Raw genomic sequence first — 16,188 nt, 5'->3', positions numbered from 1 at the left:
CCAAACCTGTGAACCCATGGTTTTTTTTTTACCCGAGCCAATAGTCATATTAGCTTGTATATCATCCCATTTTCCAGCCCAATTCAACCTGGTCCAATATAGAGAGTATATAAGAGACATCAAGCCATCCCAAACCCTAAACCTAATTAATTTCCTCGCCCTCCCGGCCTCTCGCCCTTGCGTGAGTCTGCACGCTGCTGCTGCAGGCATCAGGCTGCAGCCCTTGCAGCGGTGGCAGCGCCCCCTGGCGGCCTGCCACCTGATCCCCTCCCGGCCTCCCTCGCTCGCATGTGTCTGCACGCTGCTGCTGTAGGCAGCAGGCTGCAGCTCGTGCGACGCGCCGGCGATCCCCCTCTCTCGCCTCACATCGCAGGGCTTGCATCTCGCCGTGCACCGCCCGCTCGCAGGCCACCCTCCCTCTGCTTCGTCGATTTTTGGTTTGTTCGATGACCGTAGTATCCAGCGGGCATGGGTCTGGGCTTCAAAATGAACCTGTGACGGGCATGGGTTTCTTAGCGGGTCTAATTCTAGCATCGCGGGCGCGGGTCTGGGTGGGCAAAACCCGACGGGTCTGTGCCCGTTGCCAACCCTAGGCACGGACCCGGCAGGCCTGAACAGCTGCCCACGAAGCACACCTCGATCCCTCTCCGCCATCATGACCCGCCGAGGGCCGCGAGTGCGGACGAAGTGTTAAGAATAGCCGGGTTTAGGGGGAGTGAGGCACGATAAAAGCGAAATTTCATTAATGGACATATATAATCACACAAATTACACGCGGCCGACGGCCGTTACAGATAGAAAAATGAAGTCACCCGCGGAGGGTGACAATTTTCCCTATCTTGGGAGAGGTGGCAGCAAAATAGAGAAGCGCTAGGAGGAACAACTTCCTCGCAAGCCTTCTTCTAACACCTCCCCCTCCACAGGCATTGTGGCAGGTGAGTAAGGCGGATAGCTTAGCCGCCACCTCCGTCGGCTCGCCGTGACACCGACGGTCGGCCTTGCAAGGATAGTTAACCGGGCCACCTGGCGCACTTAACGCCTTAGGTGCCCCAGAAACGTACCCCGACTACCGGATGGACGGCTGGCACGCCCCGCCGATCACCCGCCGCTCGCAAGCATTCTCCTAACACCAAGGCACAGGCGATGCGGAATCCCCCTTTGGAGGACAAACCAAGGAGGAAGATCTAGCCATTCTATAAGGAAGCAATGTGGGAGGCAGGACGAGTTCGATGAAGAAGAAGAAGAAGGCTCTCCACAGGCCACTATTTATAGCGAGAAAAGGGCCTAGGCTCCACTATAGGGGGCGTGGCACCCCACAAGACGAACAGTGGCCGGCCCGGGGCTGCGTATCGCGCGGCGACTGCTCAAGGACAGGCCCCGAACATCGAGCCCTGCTCAGAGCTGAGTGCAGGCCGGAGCTGGACGGGACTGGACAGCCAAGCCGACGCGCAACCCGCCCTGCTCAGAGTTGAGCGCAGGCCGGAGCTGGACGGGTCTGGACAGCCAAGCCGACGCGCAACCCCGGCCGACACGGGTAATAGATGGTTTCCAACCTCTGAACGAGTCTCTGACTCGCTCAGAGGCTCGGGGGCTACACCCACTGGGTGCGCTCGCGCGCACCCATTGGAGAACAGGGAGGCAGCGACGCGTCCCGTCACTGAGCGGCCGGTCAGAAAGGCCCGTTCCGTCAAGACGCCGAAAGACGTCGCGATTTATTACAGCAGGATCACCCTCTAAGCGAATCCCTGATTCGATCAGAGGCTCGGGGCTACACCTAGTGGGTGCGCTCGCGCGCACCCACAGGAAGAGACAGCGTTAGCCGCGGAGTGATTTCCGCGCGTAGAACCGTCAGACCCCCCGACGCGCCAACACAATTAGGCGCGACGGGGTCGGGGGCTACTGATGGAGGTAAAGGTAATGGGTACCCCCAAAACCTATGATTAAGCAATAAAGGCCCAATGAGGATAAGATAATCACGGCCCAAGACGGGCGCAACCGGCTCACTAGGAGCCGACCCCTAGGGGGAGTGCCGCCCAAAGACCAACCCCCGCGAGGAAGTCACTGCCTCGCCCGACCCTCGCGGAGAGACTCCCGCCGCATCGGACCCTTACGGAAAAATATCGCTCCGACCCCGGCGGAAGGGGTAGGAGAGAGCCCACGAGGCAGTTTGACCGTGCCGTGAACCCAAAGACTATCATTAACCTGACAGAGGCCCGCGTGGGCTGACAAGACCATTCCCCCTGCCACAGCAAGGGCTCGGGCAGGGGCGACAGCAGTCCGACGTGACAACGCCTTACCGACGGGACGGAGCACGCCCCCTCTCACCCCGATGTCAGCTCTAAGGACGGGGAGACCGTCCTCGGGGACAGGGGGAGGACGTCCCTCCCAGCCAACGCCAGCACCGCCAGCAAAGCGATCACCACATGTGTCCCTGTGATGGGACAAGGGCTACATCACGCCATGACTTTCTTTCCCCCGCCATGATCATCAAGAGCTGAAGTCGAGGGAAGAAGATTGTCGCCGAAGGAATAGGTGACTAGGGGCCGTACCGAGGCCAACCAACCGGAAGAAGGGATGACCAAGACACATCCGACCCCTAGACTTTTCCTTTCTCACGTTTCCATCCTTTTTGTATCCGACCCCAGTCTCCCTTGGGCTATAAAGGGGCCGGGGGTACCCCATGCACGGGGTACCGAAAAAACTCACGCTTACACGCGCATACGCACACACCCGCTCGTTTCCACCAGAGAATTGGGAAGCTCGTTCCCTCTCTCACCCGTTTGTAACCCCTATTGCAAACTTTGAGTGTAAGAGCGCGAGAGCTCGAACTGGACGTAGAGACATTCCGCCCAAACCAGTATAAACTCTCGTGTCGAATCCTTACATTACCATCCAAAGTAGCAACGCACTTACAAATTGACTAGCCGGTGATACGGAAGTCATTCAAGTTTGCACAAATAACGAATTTCAGATGAAGCACTAGCCCGAATTGTCATTTCGTATGAAGTTTGAACCGCAACTTTTATGACAAGTATATCTAGACACAATTATAACCGTGCCAATTTTTTTCTTTTTTTTAAACCACCCCCACGTGCAGACCCAAAAGCTCATAGCCACAAAAAAAAATAAGAGGAAGAAAAAATAAGAGGAACTGAGCCATTACATCCATGGGCACTGCCACAAAAAGAAACGAACGAGCTTGTCACCACAGGGCTGACACATGCATTCGAGATAAGCTTCAAATATTCCACCGCATGCTTGTCTTTCGGTGATCTATCATGATGGGCTTTCTTGGTTTGCAAAATGGGCTGGCAGCGGACCATGTCTGGCATGATTTTTACAGAACGATAACAGGTATTATCTGAGCGGATGCCAAGTTTGCCAACAAGATTGACTACGCTGGAACTCAAAACTGTACTATCTGCTCGGTTATCATCTTACATCTCTCAACAACACGGAAAATTGGAACCAATACCAAACCCATTATACAATCTCTCCCATTGTTCCCCCAAGCTACAAGAGGCGCCAATTCAGCAATCAGTCTCCAGCTATAATCCTGTATACATGCCCCCTACCAAAATCTTTTTTCTTATGTACTAGCTTTGCTCTACAAATTAAGCAAACACCTATCCTAGCAGGGGGCCATCATACTCGACACGATGAAAAAACCAACACACATGCTTGGTTGCTTAGAAGCAAGATGGGAAAGCCTCGGAAAGAATACCCTTTGGCCAATCAACAACAGGAGGGATACCGACTGTTGGCGCCATTGCTGAGTCATGAAGGCCTCGGCATACAAGCAGCAATTGATTTCTCTGCCCTTTTTCTTTCTGGGACGTCTCTTAAAATCTTTGGCAAACTGACTCAAATGAGAGGCCTTTGTTGGATGGAGGTCCAGATGAAGGTTTCTCAATTATAAATTTTCACAGGCTTCTCATATGTGTGACGATTCTGCAGACAATGCAAACCAACACAAAGAGTTACACTGCAAATGGCCATTGCAAAGGAATAATACCATAGGGCAGCTCAGATTATTTGCACAGTACAAATAAACCATAGCGGTTAATATGTGAAGTCATTTTAATGCATGGCTATGTTTATTTAATTATTTGCCCTCAGCCTAAGGAATGAAACATCTTATACCACTTAATTGCTAGTGCAAAAAAACAGAAAAGCCATTCATGTTCAACAATATTCTAAATACCCAGCACCAAATCAATAGGTGGGCAAAAAGATACACAAAATAATAACAGAAAAGCATGTAAGCAGCCAAGCAGGTAAACAATATTCTAAGCATGACAACAGCAAAGCAAGCAAGATGCACATAAACATGACCAGGAATTGATTTCTAAGATACATAAAACATCTATTTCACTCATTTCACAACAGGATAGCATTGCCTACCTGATTGGCTGTGTAAGACCTTTTTGATGTTGTATCAGTGTGCTCCAAGCCAAGGTATTGTTCCCAAGCACCGTATACGTCTCTCCTCTGTACAATGAAAAGAAAAGCATCAAGTATCATGTATTAATATAGCAGACAAGAGATGGTATGCATTTATGTAATGCTGAAGAAACCACGTGCCTGAAATCGTGCTGATACAACATCAGTATCCTGAAGGTACTCTGGCCGATTCATGGATATGAATGCAAGCTTCCACTGATCAAACAAGTAATATCAGGAATTCAGAAATAGAGATCCATAAGGCAGTACAAATTGCTGTGAAGAAAATGTTATAATTTCCTAGAAATTCAGTACAAATCAGGTAACAAACTAAAATACAAGGAAGACCCAGGAAGGGACTAGCAAGAACTGTATGACATTACTGGACTTAGGGTTCATCAATGTTACATCTTTATGACAAGAATGGCAAAACTTAGGATTAAAAAGTTCTTTCATTTCTGGAGAGGGATATTCATTATTTTGCTCCTCTGAACAAAGAAAAGGTGCTCAATGTCTCCCCACAACTAAAATTTTGATATCTATTCCTACTATCAACTAATATTGTAACTGGAGAAAATAACCCCTTGACGTGGTTTTGCCCCATTGCAGATACAAGACAACAGAGTTTTGCAACCATAATTTGGTTTCATTCCAGAGTTTGCCAATGCATCAGCTGCCCAAAGCATGTCACCCTGACAGGAAGGGGTCAGAATCGCAGAAGCTAAGATGGCGTGGCGGAAAGAACTATAATAAGCAGACAAAGCTAGTGGTAACTTGATGAATAGGAGTCGACCTTTGTGAGAAAACAAAACACCCCATAAAAATTGGACAAATAGGCAGTTTTTTAGAATCAAGTTGCCACAATATCCATATTTGTATAAAAGGGCAATATACCCTTCTGGACAAATCAATTCAAAATTAAAATGAACATAAAAATAGATTACCTTGGAGAATTCCTCGCCAGGAACTCTAAGTTTTCTCTGGATGCGCTCCATTACTTCGGCAGCAGTATCACCTTCACGGATAACCATCAAAAAAGGATCTCCGAAATTCTGAATCTGCTGGTTCTGATTAGGGTCTTTCATGAAATGGTAAACATGAATCAATCGGTCATGTGGGCCAAGATTCTTCTCTTCCTCTGGGATCTGTTTCAAAATTGTTAGAAACTTATGTCAACAGAAAACAGATCAAAGGGCAACATTATTAATGACAAGAAAGATGAAACAATACAAACCTCCTCAGCCCGTAGTGTCCAGTATTGATCGTTTATGTTCTCTATCTTCTCATGAGGCGGAAAGATCTGTGGAGAATAATTAAATCCTCCATAACAATGCCAAATTTAAGGAAAGATAAGACTAATTTTAGAAAGTTCTTCAGAAACTCCAGAACATTGCATCAAAACAAAGTATACAGGAACCTTTGGGGGAAATGTTTCACATAAACCACTAATGTAAATGCACGAACCTTATAAATCTTGTGGTAGAATACTTCAAGCAAGCGGAGCTCAGCATCAGGGTTAGATAGTTCAACCTGTTGTGCATTAAAATGAGCATTAGAGTCATGCTTCAGCCAAAAATAAGATACTGTAGTAACAAGATAAAGCTATTATGCAGAAACCCAATTAAAACCATCACATTTCAATTCAGCTAAGGGTTTTCAAGAGAAACAAACTAACTGGATAAACTGAAATACAGATGAGTGATCACCTTGGTTTTCAAGTCAGTAATCACATCGCTGATGGTGCTATTCTTTGGAAGTCTTATGCTATGAACTACAACCTGACAAGTTCATGTGTCTCAGTGACATACTTTAGCAATAAATGATAAGCATAGGAACTACTAGGAAGCATGAGACAAACCTCATCTTTTGTTGCATGGTGGAATGCAACTTTAAGTGTTTTCAAACACTGCAATTCTGGCAGTGGAATGTCCAGAACCTCGTAATACAAGATATCAGAAGTCTGTGAATGGAGCATAAAAATAGAAAGTAGCACAAATCAGTGTCATGTTAACTATTTGCAAATGCAATAATATACTTAATGGATAAACAAAGAAAGGAAATTTGACCTGATTATAATGGACAAGCATGTCCAGTAGATGTTCTACTCCCCGATATCTGATAGGCTGCGGTTTAGGTTGCTGAGAGTAACAATTGTGAGATGTAAGCCGAATCTTTGATGGATCATCCAAGCCAAGTTGATGCGCAACTCTCTCAACAACATCATCATAAGTATGAAGCTTTGACCTAAGTGAAAACAAGAAACACATACATGTAAGTTGATCAAAACAATAGTTCAAATATAAAATCAGTTTATCCGTTTGATTTGCAATTCCTTACAATTCCAGAGAAAAATCATCATCTTTTGGTTTGTCCAGAGACCGAAAGTGCACAACCTATAGTACAAAAAAACAAAAGTTACAAGTGAGCTGCGTTTGAGGGGGGAAAGTTACAAGTGAGCTCGGTAACAGTAATTTAGTTCGAACTTCACAGAAAACAGCAAGCATAATTATGTTTTCATAGTAAAACAAACAAGAACCAGATATACCCTTGTATATCAACACATGAGAAACTGTTTTACAAAGATTATGTGCATGCAAACAAGTCGAACTAATTTGGTAATTGGTCCTCCAAATATGCTAATTTGATAATGGTATTGGGACGGAAGCTCATGCTTGCCACAATACATAATTAAATTAAATTAAACAGAGAGTTATTTACAAGAACAATTAGGAGACAAAAAGAATATACAAGATCAGCATTACAAAGAATCAAGCTATTCATGTATGACTGAGTGAAGTTCTGGTTTTATCCTGGATAAATGCAGGACACTGAAGTATACCTGCCTATTGTGAACATACTCCAAGAATGAAGGAACATCTGGATAGCGCACTTGTGTATCACCATCAGGAACAGGAGCCTTTTGGAAACAGATTATGTCTCCATCTTCAAGCTAAAGCATGTGAAAACAAGTTGAAAAATCAATAAATGCCTTTGTTAACTACAGAAAAAAAAATGTATCAAAAAAAGAAAAACTTTGCAAACCTGGCTTGAACGGAAAGTTAGTTTCTTGTCAATATGTTCACACATCACATTTGGCTCAAACTTAATTTCCTGCAGAATAATAATGTCAAAGACTCAGAAAATTTATCTTGCGAAGAGCACCACTACAGCATTACTAAATAAAGTGCATAACATTAAGCTCCATTAACATTAACTATCAGGCAAGGTACACTTGAAGAATCAAGAACTTTAACAGAACTGTATCAGCACATGATAGAACACGCATACTGCAAGTTCTAATACTTTGTGTAATCTGGAGAAATAAATGCAGAATTGTGAAGCACCTCATATAACTCAATTTCTTCATTTGGAGAAAATCCAGCCATTTCATTTAGTTTCGTCAATATGTCGGATGGCTTTCCCAGAGCCTTCATGAAAAGTCTACCAACAAAACTGTATAACAGACCAATGTCACCAGGTCAGTCATCTGTAATATTTTCCAACAAAATGATTGACAAATAGATTAGCAAGTAACATATACCGGAGCTCTTCCTTCTCAGCATTATAAAGCTTGAAGAAAAGTAGTATGTCTTCTTTGCTCTTCTCTGGTGGACGAATTGGACATAACTCCTATAAAAGTAATAATTAGGCACGATCATGCATTTCAAATCTGGAATGCATAATAGAGAAGTAGGAGAAAAAGAAACAAAATACTGCAATTGCTTATGCTATTACCGGTCCAAGTTCAACTTCCAGAAACAGCTTCAGCTCAGCATTGTGTGCCTTATTTGAGACTTCCCTAAGCTGCCCGACCTTTGCAACAAAAATGATGAATTAGAATAACAAATGAATTAATACAAGTTAAAGAAGTAAAAGGCTACGATAAGATGCCTCTAATTTTTCAATATTTCTAACAAACTGATAGATCATGAGTTCAAATAAACTAATGGTGCATGTTACATGTAAGTAAATCTCAAGCGTTATGAAATGCACACAACTTCACCTGTCCTTGTCTCCAGATTACAAGTGATATGTGAAGATAGAACTTGCAGGTATTATCAGGGAATAAAATATACCCTTTTTACATCACATAATGGCAAAATGGAACAAAAAAGAAAGGATCAATCAAGCAAATGACAATAAAACCTGAACAGAAGTTAAGAGACGATGACTTCACTAATGATGAACCAAATAGTGTTCCACTTATTCAATTACAAGGATCATAAGTGTGAACTTCTAAAAGTTATAGACTCACTGATTGCGCTTCCTCATGGGGGGTCAGCGGACGATTTGGCCGGTATGTATGGTTCTGCCTCTTAGCCCACAACCAGAAGCGCTGAAACTGTACAGGGATGCCATATTCCTTTGCAACTTCCTCCTATTAAAAATCATTTGAAAAATCAAGTGAGACTAAATTCAAGTCAAAGCATGATTATTTATATTATGTCAGAAACTATAGCTTTGACGTGGATTATAGAGCACAACTAGAAAATTAAAGAAATCTGGAATGAGATAGATGGGTGTTCAGAAATTAGCCAGGCCATAAAGCAAGTGCACTGCTTAATATCTGGTAGTTATATACAGAATCACAATAGAAAATAAGGCTGTGTATGAAGCTGATTTCAAAACCACCACAAATGTAGCTCCTCAATCCCTTGCAAATAGGCCAGTAATAACCAAAAAAAATTATCTGGAAACCTTTATATGAAAAAACTGGTACAGTTTTCTGGATCATTACCTTGAACGAAGTAAAAGGCAATTGCTTCTGAATGCGGAAACTTCGAACTTTCTCATGGTCCACCAGATCAAAATATATATTCTTACCAATCTGATCTTTCAAATCTTCATCTCGAGCAATCTATTATCATTTTTTACAAACAAAGATCTATCAGAAAAAGTCACCAAGAGAGAGAAGCTCCATATGACTGAAACAAGACCAAACCTTTATGATAGTGTAGAGGTGTGCTTCAGCCTTTTCCTTTTTCTTGTGTTCTTTCTCTTCTTGTTCCTTCTTCAACCTTATCTGTAAAAGCACAGTTAAATCAGTCATTATCTTCAAAAAAGGGGGGCAGAGGGGTATACACGAACTATTTACCCGTAAATGCTCCGCAATATCCTTCTCATCAACATTACACATAATTTTCTCCTTGTCACTCTCACGAATATAGACAAGCATGTAGGCATTTGAATACTTTGTGAATTTGAACGGCGTGTTATTGAAACCAGGGTTTATTTGAGGCAACTGTTTCATGCAAAGAAGAAAAAAAAATAAGCAAGATGAGGGAATTAAAGTCAATACTAAACTAACATTTGTCTAAAAGAATGTTACCTCTTCCTCACCCCCATACTGCTCTTCAAGCGCCTTTTTAGTATCTTCTTTTGTAACCCGCTCATCATCGAATTTGTACCTGAAATGTGAGTATCCAACCAGAAAAATTCATAAAGCATGACATTTGCAAAATATTTCAAAGAATATAGTAACTGGGATCATGTTGTGGTATGCATAAGCAAAGAAAGCGAATCCATGGCCCATCTGGTCAAATAAGAAATTGTTGTGAAAGGCTACTTAACACTCTGAACTTGTCAACCTACAGTAAGGCTCATAGAACATACTGATAAAAATATCAAACATGTTCAGAGGATTGCATATTGACACAACATGGTGTTGAAACCAGAAATTGTTGTGAAAGGCTATTCAACACTCTGAACTGCCAACGTACAGTAATGCTGATAGAAGTTACTGATGAAGCTAACCAACAGATTCAGAGGATTGCATACTGACACAAGATGGTGATGAAGCCAGAAATGAGTAGACTGAAGTCATGAGCAGAGGAGCATGAAACTGTTATGTAAATATCAGGCCCAACCACTCTAGGTCCATAATAGCCCATACGTTGTATATATAGACATCAAGTCTAATTGAGAGATTATCTTCATACCAATTATTCCAAGGTAACAAGAACACGAGGCATTTTCAGAACTAGATAGTCACAATTATATGTTCTCAAGCTTAACGTCGGACCACAGTCAAAATAGCAGTTCACGGCATAAAATAAAACACACAGTACCATAAAACACAAGAATCCATGAGATGAAAACGCACCACTGATCTGAGAGAGTTGGCCGAATGAAAGCATAATAGTGACCCCCATGTACTCCTCCACTATGAACAAGAACACTGAACAAAACATAGGCAACATCAGCACTGAAAAAATGGATCATGTTCTGAGGAAAAAATTAATAATGCGCTTGTATTACCAGTCAACACAAGGAAGAGAGCAAACTTTCAAATTTGCACGTTTTCTAACAGAGCTTCACAATATAGGGCAGACGAACAATATTTTTTTCTCGAACATGCAGGAGAGCTAAGTATCTTTGTATTTAGAAGGCGGCAAAAGAACAATATTTAATACGTATAATTTATCGACCAATTCTACATTCAGATTCTTTTCAATTCCGCGAAACAAGGTATCAGCATCTAGAGTAGGGAGGAAAAAGTCGGTTGAAACGTTTGAGGCACTGTGTCAATTACAGTTTTGATATTTGCCATGGCTTTTGTAATATTTAGACTCGTGCCACCACTGTAGGAAACTTGTTTGGTTTATGCCCCTACCGTACCAATTTTAGTGTATGCCACTCAAAGAGGTACGGTAGTGGCATACACGGAATAATTTTTACAGTGGTGGAATTAAGTCTAAATACTATAAAGCAGTGGCAAATATCAAAACAGTAATTGACATTGTGCCTATTTCTCCAGTAAGAAAAGGAACACCTTTTGAAGTAGTGCTACATTGATCAGAAACTCTCAGCAGGTCTACATATATGGATTAGATTTCTTCAGTATAGCCATTGTGCCTATCTAAAACCATTCACAGAATTGGAATATATGATAAATAAATTACCTGTGAAGCGTATAAAGGTTTCTAATACTTCGATCTGCATCTGGTGAGAGATATTTTCCATAGTCTCTATCAAGATCAAGTTGTAGCGGGAATTCATAACGGTCATTAATCTGCAGAAGTAGGTTCATAAGAGGTTCAGCAACCCGAAAAACAAAACACTAGGTTTACCAATGCATAGATAGCCCCATTGTGTTGTTCTGGGTTCAAAGAGTTAGCAATTAACAGTGATTGCCAAGTACTTCATGACATAGGAGTCACAGATAAAATCACATTACTTTTGTGCAAATTCTAGCCAACCTTTAGATAACTGTTCCGTGTAATTTGAAAGAAATTACACCAGCCTTGCAAATATCTAAAAATACTACATGTAAATTGAAAGAATCAAAATTGATACCAGTGCCAAAATGGGGACAGGTTCAGAAATCTCAAAATAATGTCTGTTTTTCATCAGTCTAAAGCCTTACAGCTTAGTCAATGCCAAACCCTCAAATCCAGATGCATGCCATGATAACCAGCATTTTATTAAGAAATTTATTTACGTCAAACAATCACAAATATCTAAAGTAACTTATCATTTTTACAGTGACATTTAGCACAGTTCTAACCTTAACCATTGTATCTCGCATGTAATCATATTCAAAACGCTTCAGTTGAAGTTGCAAAACAGGAGGGAAATCAAGGAAGAGCACACCTTTCTTTGCATCCTGTAAATGCAAAAAATATATTTTGAAATCAAGGTACAATTATAATAACAAAAAGGTCAGAAAAAATATTCATCATATAAATTGAAATGCCTAGAAATTCCTAAAACTCTGAGAATCAGTTAATTAATATTCAGCTACAAAGCAATGCACTGAACAGGATTGGTGGGAACCTGTAAGCCATATTGCTCAGCATGATATTTGTTATCACCCTCTAGACGTTCCACTTCCACATATTTATCAAATGATGCATAAACATCACGACAACCTTTCACATCAAGCTGTAAATCTGCAAGGCCATGACATAAGAAATTTATATCATTGATTAAAAATAATATATATATTATAATATAGTTAAAATGACAAGGCCTACCATAAAATGATTCTTTTCTGCTGGATTTGTAGTCCACATTAATGCACTCAATGTAATTAATGTGGTGACCTTCAAATAATTGTTCAATTGTTCCTTCCACAACAGTTCCCTGTGAAGAAAGCAAAGTTAATAAAAAGTAATCACCATATTGCAACTTGTTATTGTCATATTTACCTTCATCTTATCTTCAAGTTTCTCACAAAGAACTCTATTGAGCTCTTGCACATCATGCTGCATGAAAGAATCATAAGTATCCCATCCAAAGGATTTGGTCAATTCTTTCGTTGCTACACTGTTGTCACTATACTGGAGCTTATAAAAAAGGCTCTGCAGGGCTAGAGGAATACTCCCAGATGGCATGTCATTCTCAGTTGTTGGCATATGATATACAGCCTAAGAAAACAGTTATAAATTAGTTTTGATATTCGAACACTTAGAAACACATGCGGGATAGAACAATGCTTGATCTCACCTTCCTGAAGTATGGTATATGGTACAATGTTTGCAGGAGAGAGTTCATATAACAGGTAGCACCTTGATTCTTGAGGCCTACATAACCTGTCTCTTTTTTCGAGTCGTAAGTCCAATAATCAACCATTCTTCGGACAGCAACTTCAGCTTCTACAACAACTGTGTCATTCACGAGATAGCCCCTGCTTGGGTCATACAGGTCACTTAAAGGCATAAATGATGTGAAACCCCAGTCGCTCTCACGTGCATTAAATTGGTGCTGGGTATCTGCCAAACATGGGACCAACATATATTCAACCAAACGAAATATTGCCCAAATACTGGAAAACTAAAATGTAACTAAGGTAAAACGGCAATCAAACTTATGTAAGACAATTGTGTTTGTATCTATACATCACTTAATAGATTATTAGCAACTGAACTGAAGATTAGGGATTCAAGCAACTGAGTTGGCAACTGAGCAGAAAAGTTCAAAATAAGAACCAAAACTGGTAGGAGCTGCTGGGAAAATGTAAATAAGCATAAATGCAACCAATGTAGTTTTCAAAAAAAAAAGATGTTCTGAGGCTGAAATGCGGGCCCCGTACTCCTGTCTGCACATCAGTAAGACATCCATTGGCAATTTCAAACAGCATGAGTTTGCAGAAGCATTTATCCATAGCTCTATTTATTTGAATGTATCATCATTCAAAATATTCTATCATCCATTATAACAATGAACTACGCATATGCTTAATGATCTACATTGATCCTAACAAAAGCCACACTAAACAATATTGACACAACTATTTATATGGAAATAGAAGTCAAAAAAAGAATCTTTTACAACCGACAGAATAGTGACATTTTTCAACACAGAAAAAACAATGCAGCAACCATAGTTTGAGTTGCCAGAAAGGCAATTAAAAAAGATGCTCATAGCTGAATAGCATCCTACAAAAATAAAGTAAATAAATAAAAACAAAATACTTATCTAGAAGGGATTAGCCCCCTCAAAATTGAAGTAACTTACAAAAAGAAATTATTAAGCTTTCGAAGAACTTTATGTGCCCTGCATGTGGTACGTGTATTGAATTTTGTATTTTGATTCATAATAGTAAACCATGTCCTATCATTAAGGGGAGGGGGGAGAGTTGTCGTCTATCGTTTTGCATATTAGTTGTCATTAGCTATAGGCAAATAGCCCGTACACTACATTTCTAGTTATAACTTCATGCAAGCAGGCAGGATTTTTGACTCACTATATACACCCATACAACCAGGCATGTAATGTGTTCGCCTTCAGTTGCACTACTAAAATTCGCAGCAACCTACATGCTATCGTGATTAAAGTTTGACCTTTGTCGATGATCAAATAGCTGCCAAAGGTCTCAAAATGTTCCAGTTCAGTTCATGACAAGTAAGATATAGCCCCTTCAAAACTTCCAAGATGGAATGCCCATTCAAAGACACATGGGCAAAAATAAATGACGAAATAGATACCTTTCCGTATCGTATACTTGGGATGGATCTGGTTCACAACGGCCAAGCTGAACTGAGCATACCGGCTCCACCCGTATGGGAGGTTCCCCGAATCCGCGACATCCAAATACATCGACAAGTGGTCCACATTGTTCCCCTTGGGGAAAATCAGCACACGCCTGCAACCAAAAAGCAGCACTTCCATTAAAACCCCCCGAGACCTTTACCCGTGTTTCCAGCAGCGGTTACAGTGGCAAGAGATCCCAAGCTCACCATTTGTACCCCCCGACAACAAACACGTCGGAGTAGTGCTTCTTAGTGTTGAGCCGGCTGAAGCTCTCAATCGTCCAGGTGAAGCGCGACGTCTGCGGGTCCTCCACCGGCTGGCTCTCCGCTGTGTTGGCGGTCTCCGTCTGCGCAACGACTGGCAGCAGCAGCAGCAAAGCAACCACAGTAGAAACCACCACGCGTGAGATAAGATGAGATCAAACGCGAGCCAGAAACGCATAAACCCAGCGACCCCGCAAACACACGCAAGGGCAGACGGAGGGCGGGAGGGGGGCGAATCGCGAGGAGGCCCTGGTCCTCACCTTCCATGGGCTGCGGGGCGGGCTCGGGGCCGGCGACGGGGAGCTCCTGGTGCGGCACGAGCATCTCCTCGTCCTCCTGCTGCTGCTGCTGCCGTGAGCCGGAACGCGGGGGTGTCAGATCCGGCGCGGCGCGTGAACCCTAGAGCAAAGCCAAGCCCTACCCGATCGGCGCCGGGACCGGGGCCGGCGAGGGGGGCGAACCACCGAGATCGGGGCGGGCGGGCGGGCGGAGTGAGGGGGGAGCGGCACGTACCTCGAGAGGGGGCGGCGTCATCATAGTCATGGGGTCGTCGTCTCCGGCGACTGCGGTGGACTTGCGAGAGGGCGGCCGCCAAGCGGCGGCGGCGGCGGCGGGCGGGAAGAGGAGGCGGAGGAGGGGTTGGGAGGGGTCGGGGGCGGAGATGCGAGGCGAGGGGAAGTTGCTGATGCGGGGAGGGGGGGCAGAGGTCGGTCGCGTGCTGTCGGAGGGCGATTTGGGGATTTTGCTGGGTCCAGCGGGGCAAGGAGGAGGACAGACCTCGGAGTGTTTGGGACTTGGAGTTCCGAGCTATAGATGTCGCCGCGGCCCGTTGGCCCGTCCGAAGCACGGCGAATTTGGCCTGGTCCAAGCACGGCCCGGCCCGGCCCGTTCCCCACCATGCCCGGGCTGGCCCGGCACATATACCGTGCTCGGGCTTGGGCCGTCACCCCCGCCCGTGGGCTGGCACGGCCCGGCACGAAGTTAGCAGGCCGGCCCGAAGGCAGCCCGCTAACTCCAACAGGGGACCAAGTTGGCCGGCCCAGCCCACAGCCAGGGAGGCAGGCAGGGAGCGGACGCCGGCTCAGCGGCTCTCCTGATCCATCCCGTCAGCGCAACGCCGCAGCCCCCCTCCCCCCACTCCACCAACCCTAACCCTAGCACCCCCCGCCCGGCGCCCAGCGCTCTGGACGCCGGCTCGCCCCACCGCCAGAGGGTGAGCGCAAGACGCCGAGAGCCCGAGATTGCGACTCTGGCCCGCCGCCTCCTCGCCTCCGCCCCGCCGGGCGGCGCCGCCTCGTCTCTGCCCCGCTAGCCGTCGTCGCCTTCTCGTCTCCGCCCCGGCAGGCGCCGCCGGTCGCCGCCTCGTTTCCTTCCCCGCCGGCCGCCGCTACCTCCTCGTCTCGGCCCCGCCGCCTCCTTGTCTCCGCCGCGTCGGCCGTCGCCGCCGCCTCGTATCCTCCTCGCCGGCCGCCGCACCTCCTCGTCTCGGCCCCACTAACCCCCGCCG

General features: G+C 44.3%; 1 protein-coding gene across 2 annotated transcripts; it reads right to left on the bottom strand.

Annotated features, from left to right (window-relative positions):
• Positions 1 to 3,377: 3,377 nt before the first annotated feature.
• Positions 3,378 to 15,377, bottom strand: LOC120666219 (ubiquitin C-terminal hydrolase 12-like). 2 transcript variants are annotated; one of them, XM_039946007.1, is made up of 31 exons: positions 15,195 to 15,377; positions 14,942 to 15,026; positions 14,625 to 14,775; positions 14,373 to 14,530; positions 12,892 to 13,157; positions 12,594 to 12,812; positions 12,420 to 12,528; positions 12,220 to 12,335; positions 11,951 to 12,049; positions 11,346 to 11,455; positions 10,547 to 10,621; positions 9,773 to 9,851; positions 9,539 to 9,685; positions 9,386 to 9,466; positions 9,182 to 9,301; positions 8,699 to 8,821; positions 8,179 to 8,256; positions 7,985 to 8,073; positions 7,788 to 7,896; positions 7,486 to 7,554; positions 7,283 to 7,393; positions 6,781 to 6,836; positions 6,510 to 6,687; positions 6,302 to 6,403; positions 6,150 to 6,221; positions 5,908 to 5,973; positions 5,678 to 5,743; positions 5,388 to 5,588; positions 4,585 to 4,659; positions 4,405 to 4,491; positions 3,378 to 3,951 (listed from the first exon to the last, which is right to left on the bottom strand). In XM_039946007.1, exons 1-31 carry the CDS (start codon positions 15,222 to 15,224, stop codon positions 3,910 to 3,912), a joined length of 3,369 nt encoding a protein of 1,122 aa, XP_039801941.1. In that variant the 5' UTR covers positions 15,225 to 15,377; the 3' UTR covers positions 3,378 to 3,909. The 2 variants fall into 2 exon arrangements, with proteins under 2 accessions (XP_039801941.1, XP_039801942.1); XM_039946008.1 differs by having other exon boundaries at positions 14,942 to 15,023; positions 15,195 to 15,224.
• Between the last annotated feature and the right edge of the window lie 811 nt (positions 15,378 to 16,188).

This window comes from Panicum virgatum, chromosome 3N (assembly GCF_016808335.1).
Source record: "Panicum virgatum strain AP13 chromosome 3N, P.virgatum_v5, whole genome shotgun sequence".
In the NCBI taxonomy this organism is placed as follows: Eukaryota; Viridiplantae; Streptophyta; class Magnoliopsida; order Poales; family Poaceae; genus Panicum; species Panicum virgatum.
Note: the sequence above shows the minus strand (reverse complement) of the source record. Positions and strands in the feature narration are given on the sequence as shown.